The 24,560-nt window shown below is 46.9% G+C and overlaps 4 protein-coding genes across 4 annotated transcripts; 1 reads left to right on the forward strand and 3 right to left on the reverse strand.

The window, feature by feature from the left end:
• Nucleotides 1-11,074: 11,074 nt before the first annotated feature.
• MELLADRAFT_86442 (uncharacterized protein) lies at nt 11,075-12,460 on the reverse strand (the record flags this gene model as incomplete). The annotated part of the gene is made up of 4 exons (XM_007410072.1): nt 11,075-11,163; nt 11,207-11,588; nt 11,664-12,297; nt 12,360-12,460. 4 exons carry the CDS (start codon nt 12,458-12,460, stop codon nt 11,075-11,077), a joined length of 1,206 nt encoding a protein of 401 aa, XP_007410134.1.
• A 2,124-nt stretch (nt 12,461-14,584) lies between these two features.
• MELLADRAFT_63216 (uncharacterized protein) lies at nt 14,585-15,451 on the reverse strand (the record flags this gene model as incomplete). The annotated part of the gene is made up of 4 exons (XM_007410071.1): nt 14,585-14,698; nt 14,758-14,910; nt 15,000-15,335; nt 15,386-15,451. The coding sequence occupies 4 exons, from the start codon at nt 15,449-15,451 to the stop codon at nt 14,585-14,587; spliced, it is 669 nt and encodes a 222-aa protein (XP_007410133.1).
• A 1,218-nt stretch (nt 15,452-16,669) lies between these two features.
• MELLADRAFT_63217 (uncharacterized protein) lies at nt 16,670-17,496 on the forward strand (the record flags this gene model as incomplete). Its single annotated transcript, XM_007409983.1, has 3 exons — nt 16,670-17,200; nt 17,255-17,407; nt 17,464-17,496. The coding sequence occupies 3 exons, from the start codon at nt 16,670-16,672 to the stop codon at nt 17,494-17,496; spliced, it is 717 nt and encodes a 238-aa protein (XP_007410045.1).
• A 5,874-nt stretch (nt 17,497-23,370) lies between these two features.
• Nucleotides 23,371-24,560, reverse strand: MELLADRAFT_52569 (uncharacterized protein; the record flags this gene model as incomplete). The annotated part of the gene is made up of 5 exons (XM_007410070.1): nt 23,371-23,590; nt 23,652-23,752; nt 23,821-23,967; nt 24,022-24,405; nt 24,468-24,560. The coding sequence occupies 5 exons, from the start codon at nt 24,558-24,560 to the stop codon at nt 23,371-23,373; spliced, it is 945 nt and encodes a 314-aa protein (XP_007410132.1).

Raw genomic sequence — 24,560 nt, forward strand, 5'->3', positions numbered from 1 at the left:
TCAAGCTAGCTATGGGAACATATTAGATGTGGGTAATCTTCCACCGAGTCTTCAGGAAATACAAAGATTGAAGCTTTGGCCTTTCTGGCAATCGAGATGACCAATTCATCTAAGGTTGATGACCACAAGGAAAGGATCAGAAAATCCGGTTAGCGTAAGATGTAAGATGAAAAGTGGAGAAATTGATGTAAAGAGAGACAAGAAAGACAGACTGAACCCGTTTTGGACATTCAGCATCATCACAGCCTTCATAAACTAATTGATGATGTACATAAGCAGGTTATCGAGTTTGAAGTTGAGTGAATGGTGCTAGTGGATGAGTCACATTGTTGCATTGAGAGGGATTTGGATCGATGGAGATCGAGAAATCAGTGAACGCTTGATAGCGTGTTGCAGTCTCTCAAATCCGCGCCGCAGACCAGGGCGGTATTGTGGCGCCACGGTAAGGCCCTGGCTAGTCAGGGCCTTACCATGGCAGGCCACACCGGGTGTAGGCCATGGCCACGGCCATGCCCTGGGCCACGAAAAAGGTGCCGGGTGTGAGCGTGACAGAAACATGGCCGGCGCCTCGTCCGGCTTGGGTGCCAGACCTGCCCGACGCCTCTGCGGGGCAAAGCTTACTGTCATTCAGCGAGGTTTGAAGGCCCGGGGCGCGTACCGTCAGCTCTGTGAGAGCTGTTGGGCAGAGTCAGTGGGGCGGGTCCGGGTCCGGGTCACAGCCATAAGCACACCACTGCCAGTCATACCAGTGACATGTGTGAGGGGCCTACAAGAACAGTGCAATACAGACCGCGGGAGCAACTTATAGCTATGTGACATGTACATTTCAGTACGTACTAGGGCTATGACCCGGCCCTGGCACAACGTGTCCGGCCCCGGGGCACCACCCGTCTGCATCTTCAAGCAGACCAGGACCTTTTTGGGCCTGTATTGGGAAGATAGGACCAAGACCGCCAGGGCCGGCACCCTGAGGGCCCGGGCCTGTCGCGGGGCTCCTGGTACTCTGTAGGGCAAGCTTAGCTGACCCGGGGCGTGTACCGCTTGCCTCCAAGAAGTGATCAGGCAGGCTCGGGTGGTTGGGGCCAGCGCCGGGACATAGCCCTAGTACGTACTCAAATACATGTGATTGGTATGGCTGATACAGTGAGCATACAGGATGATGAGTCCTGCATGCCTGACAGGTGCACCAGGTCCAGACATGCATTCAGGACCGCGCAACCTGTATGCACTGCATGACCTTGATCTGCCCGGGGTGCCTTAGAGCATCCCCAGCCGTGCTGTAAATCTGTAACGTACAGAGGGTCGCACAGATCATTTAGGGCAGGGTTTGAGGTATGAATTTCAAACGATGTACAGCCATGGTTCCCTACATTACGGTTTGTGGCATAATAGGGGAGATGTATTATGGATTGGTTGATCATTGAGGTGTGTGATTTGCAGAGAGTGGGATCGTAGAAGTCGGATTTTATGGGAGAAGTGAGGTACAGAGGGATTTAGGGTGCAAGCGGAAAAAGACCATATTTGGCCTATTTTGACTCGCACGTAGAGAGTTGCCCAAGCTAAGTATGTGTTTGGGGTCAATGTCTGTGGATAAAAATACCCCAAATCTATGTACGGCACGGTTTACAGCACACGGCTGATGATTGTAGAGCGGGACAAGAACTAGAGAACTAGTTGTTAGTTCTAATCTACCGAAACAATGAGAAAATGCGACGAGAGAAAAGACAACAACTTTAGGGAAGAAAACAGAATCTTTTATACAAAACACGTTTCACGTGGCGTTCACAAATGACGAAAAGAGAAAAGATGAAACCCGGTTCAGATCACAATGTTCCTGAATCTTCCAACTTAGTCTAAACCGATTAAGGGTGAGAAAAGGCTGAGTGGCTTGTCTTCTACGACGCCTAGCCAGTCCAGGCCGTAACACCCCCCCCTCAACCTTTAGAGGTTAGTAATCCTACATGCATATGTTCTTTTTATGAACTTGAAAAATTACATTTCCTAATGCCTTAGTAAGAATGTCAGCTTTTTGATTCGGTCCATCTATCCAATCTATCTTTAAATTTCCATCAAAAATCTGTTCATTAACGTAATGGAATTCTCTTGCAACATGATGAGAGCGCTTCGTTAGATGTAAATCTTGTGCTACCTTGATTGCTGCTGTGTTATCGCATTTCAAAGTAGTGATGAAAGTCAGTTTGAAAACGTCTTCTAATAAATTTTGAATCCATATTGATTCTCGAGCAGCAACCCCTAATGCCATGTATTCTGCATGACATGTCGATGTTGCAACACAACCTTGACGCCTTGATGCCCAAGAGATCAGATTACCATACAAGAACACAGCAAACCCATGTGTTGACCGAGAGAATTCCCCCCCCCAGTTCGCATCACAATAAGTAATTAAGTCATCGCCGTTTAACATTTTCCTAAACCAAATACCATCATTCTTCGTTCCACTAATATACCTAAGGAGATGTTTCAATGCTAGCCAATGGCTTTCGTTCGGTCTTGAAGAGAATCTTGCGAGATAGTTGACCAAATATGAAATGTCTGGTCGCGTACCTATAGCCAAATACGACAGAGATCCAAGTACTGAAAGATATGAAGAAGAGTTGAGTGCAATGGAGTCTTTGTCTGATGAGTCCAGTTGAAGATTTGCTATCATAGGTGTAACTGTTTTTGATGAAGTGAAACCTGTGGATTCGAGCACACTTTGAGTAAGATGAGGTTGAGAAAGGAAAATACCCTGAGGGGTATGGCTGATTTTGATGCCAACAATCTGCTCGAGATTGTCATTCCAAGTTATTTGAAAAGTCTTGAGTATTGATTTGTGGATGAATGAGATGATGTCCAGAGAGGATCCGCAGATTACACCGTCATCGACGTGGATCCAGAGCATAGCAGTATGACCTTTATAGTGTAAGACATAAAGACTCTGGTCGTTGATACAATATCTGCAACCCATACCTGCTAGCACATTCGAGAAATGCTTCCATCAGCACCTTGCCGCCTGCTTGGTGCCGTAGAGAGCTTTCTTGAGAAGGAGAACCAAATTTGCACGTGAGGTTTTGATTCCCTCTGCAGGTCGAACGTATATGATTTCGTCGATGGGGCTGTGAGGGTACGCTGCAACCACATCAAACCCACGGATATACCAGCCTTTATTTGCCGTAACTGAAAAGATGATCATAAGCGAGGTGAATTTCGCCGTAGGAGCGAAGGTTTCAGAGAAATCAATACCTTCCCTCTGAGTGAAACCTCTTACTACGAATCTAGCTTTTCGTTTGAAAATAAAACCTTCTGAATTTGTTTTCTCAGCGAAAACCCATTTGCTTGACACTACAAAAAAAAGTTGATTTTCCCCGGGGAATTTTGGTTTCAGATTTGGGGAAAATCACGTGATCTCTGTACACCGTGTACATTACCCATACATCTTGATCGGCCGTACAGCTCTGTGCGCTCGGTCCCATGTACGGCGTGCCTTCGTCAGACGACTGTACACATCCACCAAAACGGGCTGAGCCATCGGTCGCGTCCAACAGCTCGAAACGACATATTTTGCTGAGCCAATTGCAAACGGCTGTTTTCATCCAGTCGTTGTCGTTGTTGTCACTTTTGTAATATACTGATTAATGGCTGTCACAAGGATGAGAACAAAACAAGTGCGAGCAGTTAAATCACTCATCTACTTTTCCTTCTTCACAATCTTTCTCCAATGCCTCTTCGATTTTCAATACAAAGATAAGTTCGATGGTTCCCCTTATAGATCAATCTCAGCAACTACCTCTTTCCCCTTTGTTGGTTTGTTTTTGTGTGTTTGGATCTTTGTTGGACCGCACCACAAATAACAGGAATGACCTGCCTTGCCACCCAGCCAATCATCTCATTCACTTCATTCACAACTCAGTCATCCTGGGTCCATCTCCCTCTTAAAGATACCTGATATCTCACCCAGAAAGTTGACTATCCAACAAAGGAAAGCAGTCGGAGATCCCACTACTGCATCGTCATCTGATGATTCATTCTTGCCACCCTCACCTCATACAAATTGAACGTCTAAGGAAGTGACCATTAATTGTTACGTATGAAGACAATCCACAAGATTCAATACTCAAGTCTTCAAATCTCCTACTCAACTTGATTTTCTTGATTCTCTTGATTCTCATATTCCTTTCTATGATCGTCATCGTCATTCAATCACTTACATTTTTAGAAGAGCAGAGTCTCTCCAAAAATATTATCAAGTTTGATTCAATCGATTTGAACATATATCCACTATCATTTAGTCGAGATTCAGTTATAAGTACCTCTGCCAAGTGATTTTATCTAGAGATTCAGATTGACTCGAAGGATGAGTGTGGGCGGGTAGGTTATCAAATTTATTTGAAGTGAATGGCCAGCAAAAATTGTTTTGTGCTAGCTGAGTTAGTTTAATACAGACAAATAATGCAGCAATAGATAGAGAGACCAGTAAACAACATCAGTGTCATGAAATATGATGTCCAGGATCTGAGTCTGACGGTCGTGAAGAAAAATCAAGGGACCCCGGAGTGAGGGACGACGACGACGAAAACAGCTGCTTGCAATCGTTTCAGTGAAATGTTGTTTGGAGTTGTTGGACACGACTGATACATGAACCACCTGTCCTTCGTTTCTTGGCCTGCCAATGCCAGGAGATGGTGTTCCAGCCTGAGATTGAATTGAAGGGTCCATAGAGACAAAGATGGATGAGACACATTGTGGTATCAGTTCGACTGAGAATGGTGCCAGTGGTGAGGATGTGAGCTGTGGACTTACCAGCACGCTTATCCGGACCTTTGGACTTGGTGGTATGATTGAGAATGGGTGAAGAGAATGTGCAAAACGGCCGTTCGCGACGGTTTCAGCTTAAAACATCGTTTCAAGTTCGCCAAAAATGCCGTTTCGAGGTTTTGAGAACGGCTGAGTAGCTGAGAGCATCCACAGTGGTGGGCTCCAAATCGGGGCTATCGCCAAATTTGGTGACTGAGCCCCGATTTTTTTGGTGCAATGGCAGTCCCCATCGCCAAATTTTTTTGTAGCCGGCTTCAAATTTCGAGCTTTGGGCTACAAATTTGGCAACAAAAAGCCGGGCTCCAAATTCCCGCACTTGCTCATTCCCATACCTCACACATGTAAGCCCACGCGTACCAATCTCAAAGTGTGTGTAAACCCATATAATCTACACTTTTGAAGTCCGAACGACTGCATCCGGATTGATTTGGGGCCCCACCAAATTTGAATTTGCTCGATTTGGAGCCCCGATTTGGAGCCCACCACTGTGGATGCTCTGACGGCTCACCCCGTTTTGGTTGGTGTACATACAGACGTGAAGTTGTGGCACACATCTGGAGAGCATCGGAGCCTCCCCGAGGCAAGGTGGAAAGTGCGGAAAGTGCGGAAACCGCGGAAAATACAGTGTAGATACAGGGCTACTCTGGAAGCCCTGTATAGAGCACAATTGTTTCAGAATCCGAAAGCAGCCAATGCGGCTGTTTTAAACACACATATCATTATCAAGCAAAAGATGTCAAGGCATACTTCTCAAAAAACGAGAACGGATTTCCAGCACGGCTCACCAGCTGTTCACCAATCATCGGCATCCGAACAACGAGCTAGATCATATATATAGTGCTATCAGGAAGCAAGTGATACAATAAGATATGTATTACAATTTTTGGTATGGATCCGGATCCGAGTAGATAAGATCGATGGGTACAAGTAAGGACCCAGGAGTCATAAAGATCAGATTTGGAATTAAAAAAATGACAGAGGATGTTCTTTGAGAATTTATCACAGAATAAACACAATCTTTCAGTTATACTACTCAAGTAGAACTAGTGATTTTAATTAAAGAAAAGAACATTGTTTTCCAAAGAAAAACACTGACTTGATATTGTTCAAGTTTACTAAGAGTAATAATACAAACTCTAAAAGGAGCAAGAAGTTGATCATGGTGTTGTAGATCATATGGAGTCGAAATCTTAAGTGCGAAACGTTCTATTTTAAAAAATGAGTTGGTCGATAAGGAACAAATTTTTGCGTCTTTCAACATCGATCTCACATCCTACCAGTGTTTGACTTTGACCCAAATGTTGAAGATATAACACTAATTTATTGGTGAGCTTGATCCTGTTTCCCTTACCAGATGTGATCGACAAAGTGGGATGAATATGAAGGACATTCACAGAGCATGGAGTAGCAAATCAAATCGCTCAATCATGCCAAGATGTTGATATGTAATAATTCATAATTCAAAAAGGTGAGTTTCAATCAACGTTTTTAAGAATTTATTGATGATTGACTAGTGGGGAGTTGGTAGGCCTTGTTTCTCCTCATGCCCTGCCTCTTTCAATCATGTTGATTCACCTATTCGCCTTGTCAGATGATGTAGTAACATGTGCAAAGGCTAGCTTCCCAAATCGGATGATGCTCGTTGAGAGCAGCCTGTATAGGTCTGTATAAATTCCGCACTTTCCATATCCGTGCGGAATTTTTCCGCGCTTCGCGCAGGCTCCAATTCTTTGCACATCTGGGAGACGGTGTACACGGGGTCGGGTGTACATACAGCACTGTACAGTTGATTGAGCTGTGTGATCCATGTACATACACGATGTACAGAGATCACGTGATTTTCCCCGAATCTGAAACCAAAATTCCCCGGGGAAAATCAACTTTTTTTTGTAGTGTGACACTGTCTTTTGACCCGGTGGCAGCTCTACTTCTTCCCAAACTCCTAATTTCGTCAACATCTCTACTTCTTTCTTACATGCTTCTTTCCACTCTTCTTTATGTTCACTGTTCATAGCTTCCTGATAACTTCTTGGTAGGTTGAATGCGATTCCTGCTGCTTTAGCTTGTAAAAGTTGTATGTTTGCATCTTGCTCTCGTACGGTCTGTGTGAAAGATTCGTCGTCGAGGAAATAAGATACTGAAAGAGATTCGAATAAATTTCTGAGTTCTTGATGTGCTGACAGTCGATCTTTTGAGGAAAGAATGTTGTCCAGGGAAGTGGGATTTGTGTCGAACACCAGAGATTTGGTGTCATCCTTCTGCTTGGTGATTGATTTTTCGTCAAGCCATTTAGCATGAGCTGAATCTACAAACTCGTTAGTTTCAGGAATCCAAAATCTCCACCCCTTACTTCCTTCTAAATAACCTACAAATCTACACTTCACAGCTCGATGATCTAATTTCTTTCTCTTCTCCACAGGCACGTGAACGAATGCCCAGCTTCCGAATATTCTGAGATGGTCTACTTGAGGTGCAAAACCAAACAAAAGCTCAGTTGGAGTTCAAGAACCGGTATTTGAATTCGGGGTTTTGTTGTGGAGACTAGTCGCTGTCGTTATTGCGAAACCCCAAAACTGTCTAGGTAAACCTGAGTCTTTCAATAATACTCTCATACCCGATTGAACAGTCCTGTTAGCTCTCTCGATACTTCCATTTTGTTCATGATAATAAGGAAGTGAGTTTTGAATTTTAATACCCTTCTCAGCAAAATAAGTCTTCAGGGAATTGTTCACAAATTCCCCCCCTCCATCCGTGCGCCAATGAATAACTTTACAACCAGTCCTTCTTTCCGCTTCAGCAATGAAATTCTTGATATGTTGACTTGCTTCATTCTTCGTCTTCAATAGATATGTTCTCATGAAAGTTGAATAAACGTCGCGAATTTCTAGGGAATACTCTGATCCAGAGAATGTTTTCACCGGAAAAGGTCCACATAGATCTGCAACCAACACCACCGGCGCTCCGCCTGGGATAGCGTGAGCGCGGCGGTAGCGGAGCGCGCGCTCCGCCCGCGCTAGCCCTTTTCAGATATAGCGGGTTTCACGCACTGCTATAGCTATGGTGAAACCCAAATAAGTATAGCGGTTTGGATATCCGCTCTGTATAGCGATCTCCCGCTGTGCTATGAGCCGCCACAGCGGCTGCGAGCGCTTAGCGACAGAGCACAGCAGAGCGCCCTATAGCGCCTCATATGTAGCTACCAGCAACCTTCATTTCAATTGACAGTGAAGCCTTGTAAAGGGGAAACTTGATACGCACGCAGGGATGATCACACTGAAGCGAGCCCAAGAGACAGTAATGTTCCGGTTGGCCTTCAGACATACGGACTTGATCTCAGAACCGATGTGCTCGCCTTCTCTATCACAATCTGTCTATATCATCAATCGATCGGATCCTTGAGCTTCGGCCTGCAGATTATGTTCAATACCTTTATTCTCTTGAATTCGAGATGGTCAGTACTGATCATGAGGACCACGGAAGGCGCGTGATCCATTTCACGCACAGGGGTGACAAAACGCTCGATTGGCATGTCGAACGAGGCAAACGGGTCACAATTTGACCATTTTTTGTGATGTGCATCGAAGTCAGACTGAGTTAAATGGCCCAAGAGCGAAGTGGCGGTAAAGCTGATTTGCTGAGTCGAAGGAAGAAGACAATAAGTGAAGTCAAAGTTTTTGACATATCTATTTGGTGATTGTCGCTTTTGATGACCCACACAAAAGAAGAATGTGTTGCAGTTTCTCAAATGTCAGTTCAAGTGCTTCCCTTGGGCATCTTCCTGACAAGTTCGGACGGGTGAGGTGTTGACCAGATTGTTCTCACGATTTGAAATCGATTATCTCTGTGATTGCTTGAGCTATCGAGGGTTTCTCCGCCACACACAATACCTGAGCAAAAGTTTGAAAGGTGTGGTTCCAAATATCGGATGCGATGATCTCGGAGCAAATATACGAGAACCGAACCTTGCGCCGCTCATTTTTAGCCCGGTCTTCAAGTTCTGGTGTGCGACCTTCTGAATCTAGAGCTTCTAGCAATATTGCACTGAACTTATCACCCACAGCACGGTTCCGAAAGGAATGGAATATAGCACCAGGCATGTAACTCAAATCCAAGGGAGAAGAGGGCTGGAAGGTGAGATTGCTGATTGCTGATCGGCTTTCTTCTTCAAGTCTGTCTGCGTCTTCATCGTCAAAGATGAGACCGGATATGTGGTTAAAATACACTCATATGTTTTATAAAACAATTCTTTTTACTATCTTTCAAATTTGCACCCAATTTGGTCTCAACATATACAAGACAATGTTTGTATTCTTCTCTGCGATTAGATTATTGATACATCTGTTAGCTTGTATAATCAAAACTGGGTAAAAAAACCCTTGGACCGCGCTATTAGGCGATATTCAGTGTGAGATTTGTCTATAGCGGAGCGGAAGAGCCGCCCCGCTCTGAATGGCCATAGCGACCATAAAATTATAGCGTAGTGATTGCGCTTTTATATTAGCGCTAAATCGCTCCGCTCGTAAAAACTGTGGTTATAGCGGAGCGGAGCGGGGCGGTGGTGGTGTTGATCCCAGACACAGACACCAGACGGCGATGATTATCCGTGACCGCATGGGCAATGCCAAACAAACATTTTGCGATAGCCGGGTGCTCGGAAACTTGAAAACCGAAATGCCACAATGCGAGAGCACGCATGAAGTCAACACGACATAGGTTGGAGATCATTTTCGCTACACGAGCCTACCAAACGCCGAATGGACAAAGAGGCATGATCTCGAAGAACCAGCCACTCGTGGCCCCATTGTAAACCTTATAAAAGCATCTATTTAAATGAAAGACAATTCGGCACGGTATTAGCATCCTTTACCTCACGCATCATATTGTGACAGACTGTACATGAGCAGAAATCACCAAAGTCCACTCATCCTATCGACATCTTTCAAAAAAAATCTTTAGGCCGTACAAAGGCAAAGTTAATATGGGGCTAATACCAAATCAAGTGTCGGCTATGGAGGTGATTCATTCTCTGGATCACCACTTTTTACAAGAATACGGAGTTGTCAAATGGACAACCCTTTCGTGGTCCAAGCACCACATTGCGAAATCTGTGCTTGCGAAATTGGTCGCAGCATTTGTTAAAGGTCAGCCACCAAAATACCGGTCATAGCCAAAACTTACCCCTGCGTCTTGTCCTTAGAATCAGAAGGTGAGGCTCTTCCAAGACACACAATTGGGACTATTGTTGGTTATGCACTTGGTCCTACGTACAACTACACCATTCTGATACCTTACCACGGCAACCCAGAACTCTTGTTGTCTGAGCACTGATTTGTGAGTAACTCACACACACGCATCAGCGCGCCAACACAATGTAGCTAAATCATTATCACGCACAGATCCAAATCCCATGTAGTTCAATTTCGTAGCAGTTATGTAATGTTGATTAACCAGCCGCAGTACGAATTAGTGATCATAACATTATGTTTCATAAGTTGTCAGTTAAAATCAACAACACAAGAGTTTGAAAGAACACCTACCCTCCTAACCTGGTAGACATGCAAATCACATTTTGTTATAGCTTTCCAAAAGTAATCTTTGAGTCTGTTGCGTCCTGACCAACAAGGTGTCGAAGAATGTAATCACGAACTCTTCACGTCAAGCCTGTGCTTTGTTAGAACTGCCATCGCGAATGCGCATGATCTTGACTATTTTCCCTTTAGAAGGACTTGTATCACCTCAGGCCCAAACGTTAAAATCACGCTATACAGTTAGAAGAGCGCGAAGTTAGTTACTCATAGAAAGGCAGCTCTGAATTCACCCACGCGGTGTGAATCAGCTCATGATTGATCCAGATCACTATTCTTGCACGTTTTTATTTTTGGAGCGTGCACACATTAGTCCAGCGTTGCACAGACGCCAAGCAATTCACACACAAGGGTGCAAAATAAGACTAAACGCAGTTGGAGAAGATGTATGATGTTATAAATTTGAACATTATCGCCATGCAGAACCCTGTTATAAAATTGGAACAATCATTCTAAGACAAACAGTAGTGGAGTGAAACTGACATATAAAAAACTTCACATTAAATAATTGAACCCCAAGAGCAAAACGTCACAATAATTTGATCATCGCGCATCACGAAACAACATTGTTCATGGCCTCCAATTTCTGTTTTCCATCGCCAGGACGTCCTCAACGTCCCTTACTTTGCAATCACAGTTTGATACATGGTTCCATTGATCCTTGGTCCCCAACTTTACCGCCGCGCGCGCCATTGAGTGAGTAATCTGAGAGGAGCAGCCCAGGCGAGTGTACCAGACATCCTGACCGCACGGTCCTTTTCCACTCTGCTCTTTAGAAGGCAGGGTGTGGTGGAAAGTTGATTTACCGCTCCAAGCAATCTGGACCGCCGATTTGCCTCCAAAATTAATTGCAACTCGGTATTCTGGAAAAATAAACCAACCACCAATAATAACAAAACCTTCACTCTCAGTAATTATCTTACCGCTAATACTATCCACCGGATACCACAAACAATATACTTTTCCTTTATCGTTATCCGTGTGTGGTTTATTATAAAAATTTCCCAAGGTGAAAGCAAAGTTCGCAGCAAAGTCGTGAGGTCCCAATGGCTGAAATTTCGAAATTGAAGTCATAGAGGGCGCTCTAAGGTCATTTAGCTGCTGCCGCGCGATCAGGAATCCAACATCGCAGAAGTCAGAGAAGCGAGAGCCAATTCGCGCACCAAAACCAGGCAGTCTGTCGAGAAACTTTTGATAGAGAGAAGAAGATGATCCCTTGGGAGGCAGATAAGGAGAGGTAAGGACGCTAGAAGAATACCCCACCGTCTGACCGAAGCAGTGCATACGTCCATGAATTAAAGCTCCATTCGTAGTGACACCACTCTTAACTTCCACAGTAGACACCATTCCATCATCTTCAGCATCCGAAGGTGGAAGCGAAGTTAGGGGTGAAGATTCGGGAGAAGAAGCTGGAAGTGGAGTTAATGGTGATGACTCCCTTGATTGGTAAGGGCTGAGCGGCGCAATCGGATTGCCACACTTGGTCAAAAAGTCGGAAGGCTGGTATAATGTAGACAGCGCTCGAATGCGCTCAAGCGAAAACTGTGCATTCGGGGTAGGCAAGCGTTTGAAAAGTTTCATCGACATCATTATTGTATCTACGTCATTTTGATGATCCTGACGGGCTCTAGGGTCCATAGCTTCTAGGTCCTCGAAGGCGAAGGTAAACACGAGCTTATTGGAATGCCGATCAACATATTGACCCCGCCCATGAGTAATGATCGTGTATGTATTAAAGATTATATCCATAGTTCGTTGATGGTTTTCGAACGGTAGAATTGGGTCGTCATAACGGGTGACTTGCTTATTGTATGTGCTCAACAACCGATTAGAAGAATTTTGTGACTGGTCAGTTTGTCGAGCGTCATTAAATTTCCGCGCCCTTGCCGCATGTCGTCTAAAATCGAGAGACATCTTTTAGATTTATGGTCCACCAGGAGAAAGAGAAATCGTGCTTACGTGGTTTCCTTACCACTTGCCTTCCGAACTATGGGTTTAGCAGCAGGCACACCTTCTACTCCTTGTTCACGATAAAAATCCATTGCTTGCTGCCTGTACATTATCCCAAAATTTAAAAATTATTATCCACCTTTCAACGTTGCCAAGATGGCCAGCAAGGAATACACACTTGACACCCCCCTTTCCGGAAATGTTACCCACTCCAAGTATTGCGTGCTCACAGGCCGAATGGAGCCAAAACTTAGGACGAGGGAACCCATCTGGCGCAAGGTATTCATGTGGTACGTGTGAGTAGGACTTCGGAACTGTGAATGGAGGCGGAAGCTGAATCGTAAGATATCAGAGAAGGTCCTATAGTCGAGGATTTAGTTGATTTCGCAACTGCACAATCTTCGCATGGAATAGTCTTGGTTAGTTTTTCAGGCAAACCCACACAGGGTTGATCACGGATTAATTTCAGGAGGGTCCTGTCATTAGGATGACCCATTCGGCGATGCCAAAGCATGGAATCGCCAAGTACTGCAGCTGTTGTCACGGAGTGAATGATTGCTTTCAAAATCCATTTCCTACCTTGACGTTTTGCTGTTGTTACCCTTGAGTTGTTTCTCCAGAGTTCAATACCATCTGTTGAATTTCGAAAAGTGATGCCTTCCTCTTCAAGCTGAATTCCTGAGAGGAGATTGTGACGCAGGTTCTCACAAAAATATACATTTTTAACGATCAAAAACTCTTCCGAGTTTGTTACATTGCAAATACGAACAGATCCTACAGCTGAGATAAAAGATGAAGAAGAATCGTTGGCCATCTTAACTGGTAAAGGATCAATGTCGCGTATAGAAATGAAATGAGATCGATTGTTGAAAACGTGGTGTGTCGCACCGGTATCGAAAATGACAGTAGAAGGATCGTGGTCAGTGTCTAATTGCGATATTAGAATATGCCTGATTTCCACGCACCCAGTGATGTCGATGTCGGCGAATTGGGGTTCTACCATTCTTGCATCTGACGTCAAAGTAGCTGATGATGACTGCTTCTTGTTCTTCTCATCTCTGATGAGAATCCTACACTCCTTCTGTTCGTGACCTTTCTTCTTACAATAAGAACATTTTGATTGAGATCTAACAAATTTCTTTCCAACATTGACTGATAAACCTTCAGTAACACCTACGTTTCCTCTTTGATGCTCCACATCCGCTGCCCCTATGGCCCAGGTCATGTTCGAAGAACTGATAGTTGCCAAGGGGTTGGAACGCAAAGTCGATTCGAAAGTGTGCGTAACATTTGGGAAACCGCTAGGTAAGCTGATAGCAAGGATCGCCGCAAAAGAATCATCTGATATCCACATTCCTGACCGCTCCAGTTTTTGTCTGATAGCCGAAACCTTCGCAATATGAGAATCGATTGTCGTGGATGATGGATTGTAGGTCGTGGTGTGTAGTTCTTGGTACAAAGAAATCCTACTAGCGTAGGTCTGTCCAGAGAATTGAGCCTTGAGGTAAGCATAACGTTCAGATGGTATAAGGGAAACTTGATCCAAACGAAGACTAAGATGCTTGTCTATAGTCCAATGCATCAAACCCACAACACCTTCTGCATAATCATCACTCCAATTCGGTAAGTGAGGCAAAGCTCCCGGTTCGATGTAAGGACCACATCCCGGAAAAGATTTCAATAAGCGTCGAAATTCCGCATCCCATATGTCGAAATTGTGACCGTCTGGTGCTAAACTGGTAAGTCGATCAAGCTTGATTGGGCAGTACTTCCATAGAGCAGCAAATGACTTGTTGTTGCCATCGCTATCGACAGTCGTAAGCGTTTGAAAGATGTTCTGAATGTTCTGTTGAACATTCTGTTGTTGTCCAACGTTTTGTTGATGTTGTTGGAGAGTTTGGTTAAGAATCGGAGGTTTATTCGTTCCGTGGGGAGTGTGTTGATTGGTGGTCACTTGACTTTGTCCTTGTCCTTCAGCCGTGGATTGAATGCCTTCCATGGTTTGGGTGGATAAGGATTGGTCTTGGTTTTTATCTGAACGAGGTATTGGGCGGCTACGCCGCCCAGCGGTCGTGCCTTATTGACACGCCAGCACCCAACAAAAGCGCGACCGCACTCGCATTGTGAACAGCTACGTTGTTAACGCTTCTCACACAATTCGCTACTAATTACAAGTATTGACATTCCTTACAATCCCCCATTTCCTACTATCCTGAAACATCGGTCAACCTCACTCATATCCGTACCCTGCTGCGGCGACTTCGCCAGCCTCGATGCGCCTCGAGGCCCCTTTGTCTACGACTTCTTCGAGGACGTTCTCTCTTGCTCACTAGTCGCACTTCCGCAACCTGAGCAAATTCGTCATCAGCATCTTTCTCGTTCCTACACAACTGATCTTCGGACTCACCTTCACTTCCCAGCGATTCCGAGCGACATCGAAGCCAAATACATTCCCGCGCAATTGGAGGATATTGTTCACGTCCAAAGTGTCCATGCTCAGCGTGCAGGTAACGGCCGCATCTAAGACGTAAGTAACATAAAACTCGACGACCCTCCTCTCCTATCGCAGACGTGAGCATAACTTCGTCAATCAAGGCAACTCGAAAAACTAACCACGCGGTTGCAACTCCGATGCCGAACGACGCACACCTCTTCCCTCCCAATCCCACCAACCACCGGTCGTCCAAACCATTCAACGACTTGGCCGACACCCTCTGTGAGGACCTTGTTTGTCAAGCTTACAGGGTTTGCACTTTCGGGGTCGAGAACGATTGTACCGCGAGCCATTTCAAACAGAATTGGTGTCCCACCACCTGAGGCACCTGCCACCTGCCCATCGATTCTGTAACAATTCCCAGAACACAACCTGCTCTCTCCTCTCAACCCTGCAACAAACAGACTGACTGCTCTGAATTCCGTCTGCCTGAAAAACACATTAGTCTCATGGATTCGGAACCTGCCGTTCCCATCGTTGTCTGTCACAACCTAAACACATCATTAGCGCCGTTCCGAAATCGGGGACCTCGCTGACTCACTTGATTACCCAGATAGAAGACGGAGCTGAACCTCAATGGCAAATTTAACGCCGGCGCTCCAAGCATAATGTTCGGATCGTGAAGATGATAGAAATGAGACGATGCTCAATTGGGTAAATCGAAGAAAAGTGTAGACAGAGATAGTCAGACGGCCATCAGAACTCACCCAGGTCCTTTTAACCCACTCTATTCTCTCAAACCCCAAGTAGAAGTCTCACTTCGTCCCTTCACGTTGGAACCGCCGAGCTCCACCATCTCGATTTTGACCAAGCCACGATCGTTGTGAACTCGACCGCCTCGCCACTCTCGCTTTGGATCACTCACGCAACGAGTCGGCGACCACAACCCTAGACTCGCCCTTCAGGATTAGTCCTGCGTCTCCAGGCATACACTTATGTCCAGGCTGTATCTCCCCTTCCATCGTACTCGGACCATCACAGTTCTAACCAACCACTTCACTCATGACCGACACGATACGCTGGCCAGCCTAGTCGCTCGAATGATACCGGACCAGTTCTTCAGCTCCACGTACCTGTACCTGAGCACAACAACTTATGATTCATGGAGTCCTTAATCTCCCAGGATCGCGTCGGTAACCCCCTTCTTCAACCTCGCCAAGTCACCTCAACCACGCTCTATTATCGTTATGATCTCCAACACCCCCATCGTAAGTCTATTCGCATGAAACTGACATTCAACATGACACTGACACTTCTATTACTTTCTCAGCGTTCTCATGTCCCAGCACAGCGAATCACGTCTGAACTTCTCGAACAGGGTACACCTCCCTGCACACGCCCATTCTTCGTCATCCTCGAGTTTCAGCGACGCGGCATGCCTCACGCGATCGTCGTGTACAATCCTACCACTCAAGTCACCTCTGTCCAAGATTTGCCAGCACTAGCAACCCCGTTTGTCTCGAGGTCCTAACGTCTTGCACTTGATCAGCTCCCGCCGAGGCGCTGGTCAGACACTGCGACCCCTGGCTCGCGCCAGTCACTCTAATTTTACGGGCTGTCTAGGTTGCAACTTGTCTGTGAACTGTCGCTCCACGCCCACGCCAGAGCCACTATCGGCTGCGTGCCTAGATATGTTCAATCATCATGCACTTAACGCTCTTCCACTATCATGCAATGCCCATAGCTTACTATTATGACCAATACCTGTTTCTCCTACATCGCCAGTCCATTGTCGTGACTCCCCGCTCCCCTCATAGCTTCTGTTCTTCCCTACTAAGCTCTGCCCCTAGTCTGCTGAGCGACATTCCACTTCGCTCCCCATGCGATGGCTCAACCCCACGCCCTGCTCCACGTTACACTTGATGTCACCGTCTACATCGAAGAGATGGTAAGTCAGCTTCTGACACACGACCTGGCATTGGTGACTCTCACCAGTCGACAATTTCCCGCTTCTGACCTACGCCTTGGCATTTCCATCTCCGTCCAGGTCGATGATCCTGTTGAGTCATACTTCTATGCTAGGCGTCGCTTCTGGGGTGCCATACTACTGCCTTCGCCCGCTACCGACGCCTCCAGCATTAACGTGGTTGTGGCCGAACCCTATGGGCGTCCAATACTCAATCCCTATTCATTCTACGCCCTTCGTGGGCCACTTACCATTCCACCATACTCGTTTCCTCCGACTTTAACTGTCAACATTGATCAACTTCTTGAACTAAATCCTGCAGTTGATCATTGTTCTGATCCACACGACGTCGCCAGCGCTTCGGGCACTGGACGCGTTGTGTCTCGTGAATTCAGCCAACCTAGAGGCTATTGGTTAATCATGGTACAACACCGCGGTTATGACCACACCGTGAGCCAATATCCCTTTGCCAAGTATCACAGTGTTTGACGCCCACTCCTCCAGGACCGAGTTCATCGCGACTTCCAGTTTGAATACTTCGCCAGTGCCCCAATGATCCAGCACGTTGGGCTGGAGCTCTTCACGCCGGGACACATCTTAACATTGTTGTCAGCCATCTCTTCCTACTCCCCGGTCAATGCTCGTTTCTCTATGAGAGTAAGTTCTCCTACCACAACCCACGAACCATAACTAAGTACTGACCCCCCCTCTAGCTTTTGCATGCTTCTGCTGCGATCCTTCAATAGCCTGCAGCGCGCTCCATTTCTCAACACGCGTCTTCACGACACGACACACCTCCGCAACTCCTCACTCTGTTTCCTCTCGTCGCGCCAGTATATACGCCTCCCATGGATACTATTACCGTTCTCGGCATAATATTTCTCTGCTTCTCAATGTCTCCATTCACTATATTACAGCTGATATATAGTGTCCACACGGTCCATCATATATTCTCAAATTCTATACACACGTAGACACTTCTTATATTTCTCTTTGTTTCCGCTAAACATGATTTGAAGTACGGGAATTCGCAGCACTTCCTGCTACAGAGCCAATCGTGCTATGTCGTTGATGAGAGAAGTACTAGCTTTGTATGAGATCAATTCGCTATGTTGAGCTTCTTCGTGCTACAAACATCTGGGAAACTCCGTTGACGAAAGCAGTACCAGTGTTATATGAGTTGAATTAGCTATGATGAGCTTCTCGGGGGTACACATATTCCTACTCAGGTTCCTCGGTGGCCTCAGTACCCCCTGCTTGGGAATTGCTCGCCAGACCACATCTTGCCAAGCTCCGGCGCAGCCTAACGCTTGCCTCTTAATTGCCAATCCCGCTCAGTTTGGGATTGTTATGCGGACAGACCAAACATCACTCTATGGCGAGAACTACAACTAAGGAGCATTTCGCTTATGTAACTCCCGTTCTGCACATAGAGATCGGAAGTCGTTTCCGCTCCTTGCATTTCTTGAAGTGCTTAGCTTGCAACTGAGTAAGCTGCCGCTACAACATCGTCACGCTCGGCGCAATGTACCTTGACACTCCCTGATGGAATTGGAGCGCCCTAAGGACTATCGGATTAACAATTCTCTGTTGTACATACTTCAATCGACGCACATACATTGCAAATCCAGGATCAGAGTCATGATCATTAAACTACAAGTCAGTCTACCTACAATTCATCACATATAATGTACACTCATTGCCAGGAACAAATTGATTTCCAAGAATTCCTCATATAGGGGATACAAAGTTGAATCTGGCCACACGACCGGATTTTTGGCCAGATCTCATTTGGCCACGGTATCAACTCCTTACATACAACGTTTGTTGTTCGCGCTTCTTTACAGCCAAATGAAATCTGAACCAACGTGCCCTCGGCCGATGTTCAACGGGACAAACCGACATACAATTGGCCGTGGGCGAAAACCGGCTCTGGGAGTACGACACACACAGTTCCTAGAGTCTGTCCTTGAGACTTGTTGATCGTCATGGCAAAGGCGATGGCGATTGGAAACTGGAATCGAAAGAAGGGAATAGGTGCGCTGTCGTTTCCGGGGTGGTGAAGTACAATCCATGGAAGCGATATACTACGTCCACTTTTAGGCCCATTTACTATCAAGCACTGGAGCGCATTGGTTCCCGTCGCGGTGACCAGAAGCCGTGTTCCGTTACAGAGCCCGGTAGCCAAATTCAAGTTCCGGAGCAAGACGACCACACAACCGACTTTCAGAGTGATTCGATGGGCTGGGAAACCAGCAACGTCAAAAGTATTCAAGACATCGGCAGTCACGTTTTCACTACTTTCCTCGTCAATGCGATCTATCGACTCGTACGTAGATTCAACCCCTGCGACTAATTTCATCAAGGTATTGTTTAATTTGTCGACAGTCTTGTTAAGTGGAGTTATAATGGCCCGGGAGCCAAAATAAACAGCAAGTCGCTCCCATGACGATTGGCGCACCATGCCGTTTACGCCTCGGTAAAAATCTGCTAACCTTGGAGACCGAAGCGTATTCCCAGGGCGAGAAGTCACTACCTCGACATGCTTCAGGTCCACCATTCCTGACGTTTGAGCCTGTAGGTGCCCAGAGCCCAGTCTAAGCAGCCACTTACCAAATTCTGAGTTGGAACTTTGCTCGCCGGCTGTCCCGGATGTCGATAGGCGCATATTGATCCTCAGCTTGAACTCTTCAACTGACTCCCATAATTCCGAGTGTTTGAAGCAAGCCCTCACCGAGTCCATAACCGTTCCATGTGGCACAACTGGTAAGATTTGTCTAAAATCCCCGGAAAATAAGACCGTCATCCCCCCAAATGGCGAGTCATTGGAACGGAGATCTCTGAGTGAGCGATCAACGCACTCGATCGCGTGCTTGTGCATCATGGATATCTCATCCCAAACCATGAATCGCGCGGTTCTCAAAAGTCTGCCTAGTCCCGTGCCTGGTCCAATTGAACACGTAGAGTCCGCGTCCACCTTCAACGGTATCTTGAGTGTAGAGTGCGCAGTCGCGCCTTCAAGCAGTAAGAGAGCAGCAATCCCAGACGAAGCCACCGAGACGAACGAAATTTGATGAGCATTGCAATAGTGGAGGCACGTGTTAAGCAAGAAAGTTTTCCCGCAGCCTCCAGGGCCATCGACAAACATCATGCCACCCTCTTGTCGCGCTACATTCTCGGTGACTGCCTGGTAGAATTTGTTTTGATCCGAATTGAGCAAAGGGACTGAGGACTGTAAATATTGAAGGCTCGTTTCTGCAGAGACTCCTTCGTCCGGTGCCTCTTCTTCCAAGTTCCCAAACGGAAGCAACACGTCCCACTTCACGGGATCAAGGCCAACCGACTCTAAACTGTGACCCATGTCGACGAGACAGTTCCCAAGTTGCAATCGCCCAAAATGTTCAACTTGTTCTTCGCTTGCTTCGACTTGAGGATGCGTCAGTGCGAGACGGTACCGGCAGTCGTCAGAGAGGTCTTCAGCATGCGAGCTCCAAAGTCGCTCAGGGTTCGATGGCGGGCTGTGCACCAATATAATTGCAAACATTGCTCGCAGCTGTCCACCAGATTTCCACACAGCCGCCTCGGTGAGGCACGCATCGTAGTGATTGTCGCTGAGAAGTAGACCTCGCGCTTCAGCGGCAGCACGATATGAACGATACACGACACCACCCACAGTCCGGAGTGACTCAAATGACGTAACCCCCGGTGTAGACGTGAGTAGCAAACGTAAATAGTATCTATCTCCATGTCCTGGCTTCGCAAAGTAGAGCCTCGCGACCGCTTGAGAGTCCTTGTGCCTTCGAGCCCACTCCTTGTCCGACTTGTTCCACCAGAATAGTCGAGTCATGTCGGTGTAGAGTAATGATCGAATTGATAGTGAAGATCTTAGAATTGGCAAGTTTTCTGCGCACAGTCGCATGTACTCCGTGAGAGTTGTTCGCGTAGCACTGCCAGAATTGAGAGCAGCTCGAAGCCCATCCGCGTTTTGGAAGTACACCATTTGATTGTTTTCTTCATGCAGGGTCAGCCTTCGTAATCGCAGGGTGCCTCCCCGAGAGTGCAAACTTGAATAGCCGCCACGCAGCTGGAGTTGGGAGTCAGTAGTGGTCACCATCAGCGTAAATTGGAAAATAAGCTCACCCTCAGCTGCTCCTAGGAATCGTGCGTCAACGTAGTCGGCGGGCTCGCTTTCGGTCTCGAGACTCAGATCTTGTCGATCATGCCCTTTGGCTATGTACTTGTAGAGGTATTTCACAGCCTTCATGCTGACTGCGATCTCGACATTAACGTGGCATTCGTACTTCATGAGTAGGAAGGGATTGTAGGGAACAATGTCTCGATTTGTGTAAGTGTTCCCGTTTTTCACGAAAGACCTTCCGTCGTCAGGCCTGCGATACTTAGGGTAAGAGTCCTCCGTCATCGCTGTTTCGTCTTGGAATGCCCTTGGATACCCATACTTACACGCAGTTCCGTTCCAACAAGTCTTCCCTTGCCCACAAGGGCCGTGAACCATGTATTGAGTGACAAGCTCGTACAGAAGCGGCTCTTCTTCAGGGTCGGGGATCGTTGCTCGTACAATCAGATCTACGTCTTGAGCTGTCTTCGGCGTAGTTTCGCGATCCAGAATGAGAATGTTGTGAGTGTGGGGCGATCCCCTTTTTTGAAATTCGACCGTGTGTACGTCTGAAACGCATACTCCTAGGCGCATCCGCTTCATGACATCGTAATGAAGTTCTTTGAGCTTCATGTGATATACCCTGGCCAACAAGTCCGGACGGTCCTCTGGAAGCTGACCTGGTAACAACTCACGAATAATTTCAGGCCACTTGGTATTTGCGGTCATGGTAATAAAGAGACTCGGATGGCCGAATGTTTTGACCAGTGCCATTGCATCTTGGTATAGCTGGTGCATATGCCGTGGCCCGCCAATGAAAGTGGCCGGGAGGATTATGTTTCGACCGATGGTCAAGTCATCGTTATTCAACGCCTCAGCAGCCCCGTTGTATAACTCGGCACGTAACTTCTTTTGATGTGTTCGGATATACTTCAATCGTGCGTTTTCGACGCAAACATACATGTCGACTATATATTCTTGGAATAGCCTGCCACCACGCAGTATGGCTGAAAACACGTCGCGGCGTTGGTAGAGTGTGTACGCGAACCACTCTAATGCCGTAATTTTCCCGTTGGGACCTAAGTAATGTGTGTCAGTTATTGCGTCCATGAGGCTGCGAGTGAATTGGCTTACGTCGTGAACTCATGTGGCGGTAGTGTTCATCCCAGCCATGGGAACCGTACATGAAGAAAAGGGGGTATCTCAGCGAAAAGTAATTAGTGTTTAATTCAGAAATTCTCAGCAATTCGCCACTCTGGCGATGTAGTATGATGTCCCTGTCCTTCTGTCCAACTAATCCGTCCCCGGGTAGGATTGCAGCAATTTGACTGCACGTGGGGTAGTTGTAACGGTTAATGTCCCGATTCCTACGGTTTAGCGATTTGATTTTTATTGTCCTTGTGCGGCCTGCGCCTAAGATAGCCTCGGCCGCTTTGTAGAGCTTGGCGAACGGATTGTTGTTGTATAAGAAGGTTTGAATCGTGTTTAATGTTTGAATGTTAATAGGCGAGTCTTTAGGCTTGCGAAGAGCCAGCTCTTCTTCGGCTTGATCCCCAAAGATAAACATCTGGGCAAATGCCTTCTTATGTCCTGGGAGTGGAAGCAAGGAGCCGATTAAGTGCGTTAGCTGGCCCTTGATTCTGTAGTTCCACGCGCCTCCGTTTCCAGCAACGCTCATATCCTGATGTGCGGCGGTCGACGTGAAGGACACTGAGTTGTTAAAAGTCCTTATATTGGTTCTGAAATTCCGCGAAACTGTCGTTTGAATGTCAGTACTCTGAGAGAGTGCAGAAGGGAAGGGTCTTACCTCGATCTTGATCCGTGAAGAGACGCTGCAAGAAGGGAGGCGTGAGGTCGTTCTCTAGGTGGTCACTTGGAAGGGCTACTGCACCTTGTTGGCAGCAAGTTGAATAACTAGCACTTGACACGGTCATCGTCCGCTTAGTTCGCTCGAGACGCCAGTGTAATGCGCCGCACGTAGCACATGGGTCGTCGCAGTGGCCTACGTCGTATGGAATTTGTCCTTGAAAGCGGGCAAGAATACTCGCTTCAGTGGTTTGTTCGATCGTAGCGCAAGCAAGGCCACGGCTTGCTACGGGCGCTTCAGACTCCGAGTCCGAAATCTCGCTTTCTGTGTCTGAGCTCATCTGAAGATGATTGCACTTCAAAGTGGTCGACGAATGAGCGTTGTCAATTGGAGGTAAGCGCTTGAGAGAGTCTGAATGAGAGTAAGAGACTGGGAGCGAAGAGCTTAGTTGTGGGCGCAATGTTTCTATCTCAAGGGTTGATCATGGGACGGTCGAGGACTATGGAACTCAGAGTGAGCCTAAAGCGGATCAAACCATTGATCGTGATCTGGATATGAATTAATTGCAACAGACAGGCGATAATGGAGATACATGGAGTTCGTGACGAACAGCGCAGCAGAAGACGACATGGATCTAGAATGAAGAGACAGCGAAGTGGACCTTGCAGACAACGTGGCTAGTTGGTTAGTATCCGCAGTCTAACCTTGCCTGGCTTTCTTGGCTTGACGTCCAGCAGCTGGGCGTTTGGAGCCACTTGGCCCGGCCTGAGCTGGCTCTGCCTCGGTCTCAACGACTTGTCCGTCCTCGTCGAAGTAGCTCTCTTCTGCGGGGAGCGGTGGAAGCGTCTTCGCTTTCGAGACGTGGCGAACAGCTTTCCCTGGATTTGCAGCAGGGGTGGGGCTCGAGTCAGGGACGTGCCTAGAAGCAAACCGTGTCAGATGGGTTTTGACAGTAAAGGGTATGCAGCAAATTCACTCACTTGGCGGGCCGTACCCTGCCGCTGGGTGTGACTTTGGTTCCCGGAGTGGAGCGCTTCTTCGTCGCAGGCTCATGGCCACTAGCGACGTTGAGACCGGTCACCTAAAGATCAGAATCAAGGGTTAAATAGGGAAGGTTAGCGAAGTGCTGTTTGGAAACCTTGCCTCGACAATCCACCGATTGGCCTCGTTATCCCAGTCGACTATGAAGCCATGGACAAGTGTTTCCTTGCCGTCTTGGATAAGACCTTGAGAGGGCTTCATCTTGGGAGTTGGTCGGATGCGGTATTCGACTTGAAACGGGATTGATTCGCGGGCCTGAAAGAGAAAAGTAAGTACCCTGTGATTCAGTTCCGGGAGTGATCGACTAACCTGTGGATCGTAGTCAGTGTGAGCCATCACGAAGCCGAGTATCACATCATCAGAGTCGGTGTCCGTTATCTCTCGACGCTCGGAAATGATGCCAAAACCTGAGACCGAGGTGTTGTTATTCAACTCGCCGGTAAAGGTGTCTGACGTTCCAACCAGGATCTTATGGTCCGCTTCGAAATAAAGTTTGTAGTGAGCAGACTCGGAACTCGGGATCATTTTTGCCTTGATCGCGTAGCAGTGATTTTCCAATGGAGCTTCCATCGAACCACAGTACGCAATCAGTGAACCATCGTACTCTCGTTCATTGTCTCCATCCCAGCCGTTGCAAGTGATTGCTACTGTCGTGCCGCGATAAGTGTAATTTCTGTTATCCGCGGGAGCGAGCTACAATTGGGACACCGTCAGCATATTCTTGCGCGACTTGGATGGAATCATCTAAGACTGACAGTTTCTGACACTTCAACAACGCTCGAGACCATAAACAAATGCGATTTCTTCACCGGTGCGTTGGGCGAGGATTTGTTTTGTGCTTTGGACAT

This window comes from Melampsora larici-populina (assembly GCF_000204055.1).
Source record: "Melampsora larici-populina 98AG31 unplaced genomic scaffold MELLAscaffold_18, whole genome shotgun sequence".
NCBI lineage: Eukaryota > Fungi > Basidiomycota > Pucciniomycetes > Pucciniales > Melampsoraceae > Melampsora > Melampsora laricis-populina.